General features: G+C 38.6%; 1 protein-coding gene across 2 annotated transcripts in view; it reads right to left on the bottom strand.

Annotated features, from left to right (window-relative positions):
• Positions 1-99: 99 nt before the first annotated feature.
• Positions 100-9,377, bottom strand: part of ctdspla (CTD (carboxy-terminal domain, RNA polymerase II, polypeptide A) small phosphatase-like a) — a 34,893-nt gene continuing 25,615 nt past the window's right edge. For both annotated transcript variants that reach the window (XM_040127379.1, XM_040127380.1), the window contains 4 exons: positions 4,214-4,270; positions 2,698-2,790; positions 2,421-2,606; positions 100-1,684 (listed from right to left, as the gene is read on the bottom strand). In XM_040127379.1, coding sequence (XP_039983313.1) covers positions 1,559-1,684; positions 2,421-2,606; positions 2,698-2,790; positions 4,214-4,270 — 462 coding nt within the window. In that variant the 3' untranslated portion in view covers positions 100-1,558. The remainder of the gene's footprint in view (positions 1,685-2,420; positions 2,607-2,697; positions 2,791-4,213; positions 4,271-9,377) is intronic.

The following is a 9,377-nucleotide window of genomic DNA, read 5'->3' as shown; positions in this document are numbered from 1 at the left end:
ATACATTTTAGGTGTTTCAACATTCAAACTAAAATATTGAAAAATCAGCTGCGTGTCACTTAAACATGCATTTGATTTTCTACCCACTAGGGGGCAATATAAACAAGCCATAAACACAACACTGACATATTCCGTTCCCTTTTAGGTGGATATAGGGAACCGGTTAGAAAACAGTTGCCTATTTACACATCAGAAGAAAGGTGGCAAACATTATCATCCATTTGGAGTCGTGTTTGAGCCAACTTGATGGATGTAAGTCCAATATTCACTCTCCTTTTAGCTCCATTTTGCTAACCACCAACCCCTGAGGCTGGAAATGACACTGATGAGACCAGTGAGACTGAACCACAACCAAAACAGTGAGCTGAAATACACTAAAATGTTCAGAGTAACTGCAGAGTCAAGTATAATTCTGTTCAGAGTCATTTGATTCAATGTTGACATAAAGATACTGATTGTAGCAGCTTTAAGTTCTGTTAAGCCATTACAGAACAATGCAAATTGACAGTGTGCAAACTTGCAGCTTTAATAATGTTGTACAGTACGATTTCAACAGCATTCTTTACAATGCACCCAATCCCCTTTTCCCCAATAAATAGAATTTCAAATAATCTAAGCTAATCATTATATTTTCCCCAAAAGTTTAACATTTCTTGGTGGACGGTGATGTTATTACAAAGGTTTCTTTTTTTTTCATTATAAAGTGGGGTTTAAATGTCTCTAAGGATCATCAATTTACAGTCACTGTCAAGGATCAAATGACGTAATTCAGCCACAAATCACAATGAATTGTAAAAATCTACAATTCAGTGTTACTAAACTCAAAAGCAAAGTCATCCAGGTAGAAGAGGCTAGTTTTTTTCATTTCTAGGAATCAATCTTTTCATTTTTCTCAGATTAAATGAGAATTACCAAAGACTCATTTTCATCTTCAGTTTAAAGATTTAGTTGATACGCTTTTGGAGATTTGAGTAAATATGCAGCATAAAAATGTGCACCCCAGAACCCGAGACAACAAAATCAGCACAGTAATGAAGGCACTTCATTCTGTAAGAGAAGATAAATCACAGTTGTTTGAACAAAAGGTCAGACAAGAAAAAACCAGCCTGCATAGCATAGCTCAACACAAGAAAACAAAAGGTCACACATTCTCAGGAAAAAAAACAAAAAACTCTTCATTCTGTGTATTTGATTATTTTTGGTAACTAAAACATTACTTGATAGAATAGTAAAACCTCATCTCTCCGATAGAAAAATTACTTTATGTATGTCTTGCTCTTAGAAACATATAGTATGCACATATAATAATATAATCTTTTGTCAGTAGGAGTCCTGTACAAAGAGTCCAAAAATCCAGAGATGGTAAGAATCGGTACAGATGTTCTCCCTAGATGTTTTTACAGTCAGATAATTTGCCTGAAGTCCTTGGATTGAGAGCCATGCTGGGTCTCCCAGAGCCGGTCGGCTGATGGGAGCCAGGCTGCAGGGCCATGGCAGCGAGGTGAGGCCTCTGTGCAGCGTGGCCGAGGCAGGAAGGACCAGCTGGAGCTGTTGTCTGCTACCTGTTCCTCAGGCTCTGTAACAGACTATAAATGTCCTCCTCCTTACTGAGGCCCTCAAACAGAGGAATGAGGTCCAGCAGCTCTGTGTCTGTCATGTCGTCAAACCAGGACTGCACTGGGACCTGTGGAGAAACAGCAACACAGAAGAAATCGAGAGAAAAAGATAGAGAGACATTTAATTTATATGATCGAGGGAGAAAACTGGGCCAACAGTTCATGCTAAAGTGTTGCATTATAGGTGAAGAGCTGGTGCGAGTTTTGTGTAAATAATTAATGGGGGAAATGCATCAAAGGCATGAGGACTGGCAGCAGCTCCGCTGAGGAACTTCTCCACAGAGGAGAGAAACATCATAAAAGTGGGAACACTGCCTCTGGCTCGAAAACAACACTGTAGATCAAAATTATGACAACGTCTCACAGATTTTACATTTACATCATTATTAACTTTACAACTAACTTATTTCTGCTCTATACGTGTATTTTGAACCTGCTTTTAGCGAGGATTTTTGTGTCTGAAACCACACCATCAAGCATCAAATTTCATCGTTGCCCCCATTTACAAAGCAGCTTCATCTTAAAAACATCCAGAAAAAAATCCACATTTAGGGGTAATATGAACAGGAGTGTAAACAAAAGCAGTGAGATTCCTGGGTCAAACATTGACAAAAAAAGACTAAGATAATATAACCTATACCATGTACCTAAACACAACCTTCCCTTGCCTCTCTGGGACCAATGTAACATGTTCAAAAACAACACACCATCTGTAGCATGAACAGAGGACGCCACTAGTCAAGGATAATGGAAGTTTCAGGTCAAAATAACTACTGTTTAGAATCAAGCAGAGAAATGACTTACTGCATTCTCAGGATGGAAGATGTAGGAGGCAGGTGAGTTGTCTATGATGATGACTTTACTGAGCTCTCGGCCCAGCCGGCTGAGGTCTTTGACATAGTTTCCTCTGTGGAAAACACATGATTCCCTGAAAAGCCGGGCGCGAAACACCCCCCACTGGTCCAGCAGGTCTGCCACAGGGTCAGCGTACTGAAACCAGAAAATACATCAGGTTGATTCAGCGAACGTATTTGAAGCATTAATGTGATCGTCAAAGCGGTGCTATAAACTGAGTTCCAACCTTGGCTAGGCTCGCTGTGAAGAGGACACATTCAAAGAGCTCCCCCATCTTCTGGAGGAACTCGTCCACATGGGGCCTCTTCAGCACGTACACCTAAGACAAAGACACAAAAATAAACACACTCTTAAAGTTTCAATACTTTTCACAAAAAGGCCAAAAGTCCACATACTTATAGCTCTGGTCCTAATAAGCAAAATGAGTGATCATGCATGGTTGTAACTTCTTCCTTACATGTTGTTATGGCGTGTTTGCATCAAAGTTTGGATGTCCCTAAATTCTCTTAAAGGGGGAAGAGGCCGTAAAGGATTCATCGATTAGTTGTCTGTTTATTGGTGTTGATTCTTTTTTTAAACAAACTTCATTCTAGATTCTGATGCTTATGAAGTCAGAAAGGTTTTTGACATTGTATGACATGAGTAAAACAGGAGTGTAAGTTACTTCTCGTAAATGCTCGTTGTTGCACTTCCTCATAGACCTCATAGATGTCTGATGAGTTGGATTACTGTAATTAGCTGTCATACCTTTAGAGTTCTAATAATATGGATTTTGTAACAGAATTGTTCTGGGTGAACCTAAAATGTACATACAGTACATTATATATAATTTGTTATATGTTATATACAGTATAATTCAACATGAATCTAGAATGCAATCTTCATTGCACATCAAAAATTACTTATATTTCCACATCACCCCAGTTATCCTGACATGCAAAAAAGAGTCAGATAAATGCAAGTGGCTGGGACAATACACAATTCCAGATTTAAATTAAAAAATTGTTGATTTTACTTCATACAGTTCTTGTAGGTCAACTTTTGTTTAGACATCATTTAAAAACTGAGAGCTTTGGCTTCTTTTGTAAAACAGACATTACTTTGTGCTCATATTTGCAATTTCATCTCATCTTTGTCCTCTTCGGTAGGTGTCTGAGGATTAGTTGCTGCCCCCGAGTGCAAGTAATCAAGCATAGGCCAAAGCAGATACAGAAAGCCTATCCTGGATTACTTGAACCTGGTTACAGCCAAGGTATGGCTTCTTCTGCTTCCAACAGGACACAGAAAACAAACCTTTAGCATCAATATTCTGTACAAACACAGGCACACCGTGTCTTGTCACAGCGCAGGTGTAAAGCGTGCCTCCTTTTCTTACTTTCTGTCGTCATTTCTTCCTCTCACACACTTTCTATGCAGCGGAGCATCTCTTTTCCAGCACACTCAGCAGCATCTTCCAGACAACTTGTGACATTTGTTTAGCTGGTGACACAGTCATGTCATCGCTCATGTATCTTTACACCAAGCAAGGGCTCCAAAGACAGAGAGAATAAGACAGAAAGCACTAAATTCAGGGAGGAGTGTTGGAGCTGTCCCACTTTGACGAGGTTGTGAGATAATAGAGAATATTAAATACCAAAGGAAAGAAAATGGTGCCAAGGCCTCCATGGGAGCCCTTATAAATTAATACATATTATTTTATTCAAGCCAACTTCTGGAAGTGCACCGTATCAGTGCAATATTACCTGATGAACAGTCCCATCAATCTCCACTGGAACGATGAAGTCTGCATTGCTGATTGGCTACAGGACGAGGCAAAACAGAGAAAGGATTTAACTTGTGTTACTTTTTGCTCAAGACAATACAATCTGACCACAGCTTAACCACATGCCCACATCTTTGGTTAAAAAAACAAACAAAGTTAAAATATTCCTCTATGATACACCAGGCAAACTAGGGAGACTTTAAGCATAATGTGGTTCCCACTGCTCCAGCGCTCTGTGTCTCAATGTTAGATAAAACCCAGAAGTGAGACTCTGGGGGAGAAACCCAGGAGCTGAACAAGATGACAGATGTGAACACGGACAGGAGGAGTTCTGCTGTTTTCTCAGTGTGACTTGTGTCATCTTTAAAAGCAAGAGAAGGGAGATGAGACAGTTGCAGGAGGTAGAGGAAGATAGATGCTGGAGGGGTGTGGGTGGAAGACAAGTGGGGGGGACATAAAGACGAGGATGAAAGGATTAGGTAGGAGGCACAGTGGTGTCATTTCGTAGAAGGAGCAATTAAAAAAATAGTTGATAGAGTCAGAGGAAAAATGTTTCTCTGCATTTTCAGAAGCACAAAGAAAGACCTTGGCTGTCGCTTGTTTGTATAGTTTGTTATAGAGACAGAAAGGAATAGAGGATTATTTAGAAGTATCTTTTTTTATGAACTGACTAATTCATCCACTGATATTTGGTAAATCCAAAAAAAAAAAAAAGTTATTCTTTGATAAAATAATGTTTTCCAAAGATGACTTTGTATTCTAGAATGTGCTTTCATCTATTTTTAATTTACATTTCTGCCTTACAAAGTCAGACAGCGGTAACTACAGAAATAGTGCAGTTGAGAAAAAGGGTTTAAAGTTTGAATGCTACTCGGCCAAAGTGTGTAACAGCTCTGTAGTAGTAAAACCATAACTTTATGCCTTCTTGGATGATTCTGGTCTTTGACCAAATATACAGGTAATGGGCTTTTTTTGAAACACTCCTCTGATGTAGCAACTACAGACAGAATATAAACATTTAATAAATAACAAACTATAATGTATTTATAAGCAGATATAACTATCTCTTAATATATTTGGCAACAACTATAACTCATGTGGGCAGCCATAAGTGGAGGCTACTGCATAAACAGATAACCAATGACAATATACTAAAACATAGTTGCAATAATATAAATTGTGTCTTCAAAGGAGAAGTTATAATTTTGACGATTACTGCACATGAATAAACTCTTAAAATGTCCTTATATATGTGTAGAACTGCATTATAGTGTTATAAACCATTTTTAAAATGTGTATAATGCTTAAAAATGCTAAACAGAGAGACAAAGTAAAGTTTAACTGTTCTTTTAGGTCGTAAAATGATGCACCATTTCCTTAAAGCCACTCTGACATTTTTTAATGAGCACTACACCAGCTGCCTTCGAATACAAACCTGCTGACATCCCCAGCCTACTGTATGTGCAAAGTACAGTGACACTTGCCTCAAGTCATAAAACCATAGTTAGCATGTAGAATTCAATACCATCCAGTAAAGGGGTGTTCCCTTTAGGAACACTTACACAGAGCTTTGACCTTCCAACTGTCCACCTATATAATGCGTCTAATATGACCATTATGATGACAGTGGAGCAATGGACCTATTAGAGATGTTTGGTTTCTTTATTTAGTGCAAGAGTGGAGTCAATGTATAATCAAAGCAATCCACAACCCCCTCAAGATACATGTGAGTACTGACTATAGATAGGGTTTGCAATATTCAGCTCTGGTTAATGATTACACCAGCAGAGGTATAGACTGTAGCTTCAACTATCTAAAAACAGAACCAGTAATGAGCCAAACCAGTGACAGGAGGAAGAGAGAACAAACAGGCAGCATTAGTCCTACTTTCACAAAGAGAAGAGAATGAAAAGAGAGACACAGATGGAGGAAGAGATGCAGAAAGAGACTTGGCCTCTGCCTATTGCTCTTCTGCTGAATCCCTCCATCATCTGACGACTGAAAACACCACAGCTGCTCATCTCACTGCTCGGTAATGGACCTGGATCCGAGATGGCAAAGGATATGGAAATGGAGGAGGGCCAGAGGGGGGAACGTATGTTTGAGAGAAATGGAGGGACAGGCATGAAGTAAATGATAAAAAGGAAGAGGGTTTGTCTTATGGATCACTGCTGAGCCAGAGTTGACCTCAACACGGTTGATGGAGGGACTTTCTTTGGTGTTGTTTCGCCGGATGATTACAGTCTGGCTTCGATCCAGTGCTTCCTTCATATACATACATACTGGTACACTTCATCATTTAGTGTAATTGTCTACGCCTGCATCCCAGAAATGAAAATTTTTAACCCTGTTTCTTATTTTGTTTTATGCATCACACACTGTTTAATTTTATACCAAATGGCGACAAGCATTTGGACAGAAAAAGATGTTTTTCAGGCACTCTTTAGCAGAGCAAGGAGAAATCTTACATTAGAAGCCCTTTAGGGCTGAAACTTACAATTAATTTAATTATCAATTAAAATGCAGATTATTTTCTAAATGATGATCAATATGTTATTTGGCTCATAAAATGTAACAACATGGTAAAAACAATGCCAATCACAAGTTCTCAGAGGCCAAGGCATCTTTGTTTTGTACAACTACGACATCAAAATCAGAAGATGTTCAGTTTACTATCTTAGAAGACTAAGAAAACCTACAAATATTCACAAGTGAGATGCTGGAAACTGTGATTTTTTGCATTTTTTGATTAGTCTACTAATTATTTCAGCTCTAAAGCTTTTATTTAGATTAAAAATATGGATTTGAAAACCAGAAGACCTACCTCTGTCTCTGGACTTTTGTCTGGCTTTTGTTTTTGTCTGGCTTTTTGTTTTACATGATGTGGCTTTGCCCCTTAATGTCAGATCTGGTAAACCTTATTGCTACAACATGATGATAATATTTTAGAAAACAGTGTGCTCCCAACTTTTTGGTAAACACTACAGTGCCAATGCTGTAAGGTCTATAAATCAGTGTTTTTTTTACTTGATTGGCCTGCACAGAGCATCTCAATCCCATCTGACACCTTTAAGATGAACTATAACACCAACTGTAAGCCAGGCCTTATCGCCCAAATCAGTGCTTGACCTCTCTAATGCTCTTGAGGCTGAATGGGATCCAATCCCTTCAACCAGGTCCCAAAATCTTGTGGAAAGCCGACCCAAAAGAGTGGAGGCTGTTATAAGAGCAGATTAATGCCCATGGCTTTGGAATTAAGACGTTCAAAAATCACATATGGGTGTAAACTCTCTGTGTCCCAAACTTTTGGCCATAAAGTGTATTGTTTCATTCCTATTTATATAAGGTCCTTTGTAACACAGGTTTTGAGAAATGCCATGTAAATAAACTTTACTCATTATATATAGTATATTCCCTCAGATACTTTTACACATTTTACATATATTGGCTCTAATCCCAGAGCAGGCCCTGGAATTATTTTCTCATCCATAACATGCAGAATAAAGCATACAGTATCTGACATGTTATGTAACGTTTCTTTTTTAGTCTCTGTCCATCTGTGAATCGTCTGTGCGAAAGGTCCCTTGCTAGTTGTGGCTGTTTTTTCTGCACTAATTGTCCTCTTCCAACGTTAACTTGTATGTTTAAGTGCTTAGTATTTTTTAATCCGAAATTACCTCCACTTCTAGAAAAAAAAAAATCTTCAGGAAATCCTGCAGGGTTCTGAACGGAACTGAAAATGCTGCATGTGCGTTGCTTTCTGTTTTCCACTCTTCCTCTCCCAGCTGATCTCCATTCATTGCACTGCCTGAATCCATTTCATACCGCATACTGATTTCTGAACTAAACGAATTTTGATGGACTGAGCATCTGCTTTGCAACTGAGTTTCATCAAAAGGGAAAACAGGAGCTACTTTGTGAGTTTCTGAATTGTTTTGTCAGGAGAGAAAATAAAACCCTTCAGACTATTAGAAAAGATCCAGGATTTCTGCGAAATTCATCCTGCAGTCACTCAATGCAACTGTTCACTGTGTTGGACACACCCTTGGGTGTGGGTAAGCATGTACGTGTGTGTGGCCCCGTACTACTGGCATGTGACTGTAATGGGTGGATCCAGTGTAGTGTGTGTATATTTTTCTCTCCCCCTTGCCTTTCCACAGCAAATAAGGAATTCATTCCAAGTCATATGAAAAAGTACATAAAGTGTTTTCTCAAATTTTTTTTTTTTTTTTTTAAATTAGCAAATAGCTTCCCTTCACTGCTAAAAAAAAACTAGAGAAAACAAAAGATTCTTCAGCTTCAACTTGAAATATTTTGTTGCACACCTTTGTGGATTTCTTATTTGAGCTGCACGCATGCTGAGGACAAAAAAAGCAGATACAGTACACACAAATGTAATAAGATCAGCTGGGGCTGAGGCAGAGCAGTGCTTAAGTGGGTCACTAGGTTTGCCAGGTGTGTCAGTAGAGGGAACCTTTGATGGAGCAATACAGGATCAGGTCATCAACACACACAAAGAAGAGCAGGGCAGTAAGTTACCATGTATCTCATAGCATCTGTAATAGGACACATTTTCAGTATTGTGAACAATGATGAACAATGTTGTGGTGTTAATTAAGAAACCATTACTAAACCTATTAACCAAAATTATTTCTGAACTACTTGAGAGCTGAAAATATCTGCACATCTTGGTCTTGTAGGTATCATGCTATTCATTTTTTCCACATTCTTCCAGCCCTAAATGACCATATTGTTTGGGATATTTGACCTACATCATCAACACAAAATCATATTTACGGTATGATCCTGCATCCTAGGCTTATTGAAACAACACATCAAGGATTTATAGTGCATCGCAGGAAGACTAAAGTACAATGTATGCACAGTCCTTGCAATATTGCAATATTTGAATCAGAACTTCTAGGCAAAATGCACAACAATGTAAAATGTGGCATCTGCCTAGCTTCAAATCAGTCTGGTAATCTAAAAGTGTAAAAACATCCTTGAAAACTTTACGTCCAAATTAATTGCAAGAGTCTAACAAGCAAAGAGTGTCAGTTTGGTTTATTATGTAAAGCACGTGGATGACTCTTAGACGAGGAGTTGGTCGTAAAGGATTAATGGCTCTTAGCTCATAAAATCTG

The sequence above is a fragment of the Xiphias gladius genome, chromosome 5, assembly GCF_016859285.1.
Source record: "Xiphias gladius isolate SHS-SW01 ecotype Sanya breed wild chromosome 5, ASM1685928v1, whole genome shotgun sequence".
NCBI lineage: Eukaryota > Metazoa > Chordata > Actinopteri > Istiophoriformes > Xiphiidae > Xiphias > Xiphias gladius.
This window is presented reverse-complemented; position numbering and strand designations above follow the sequence as displayed.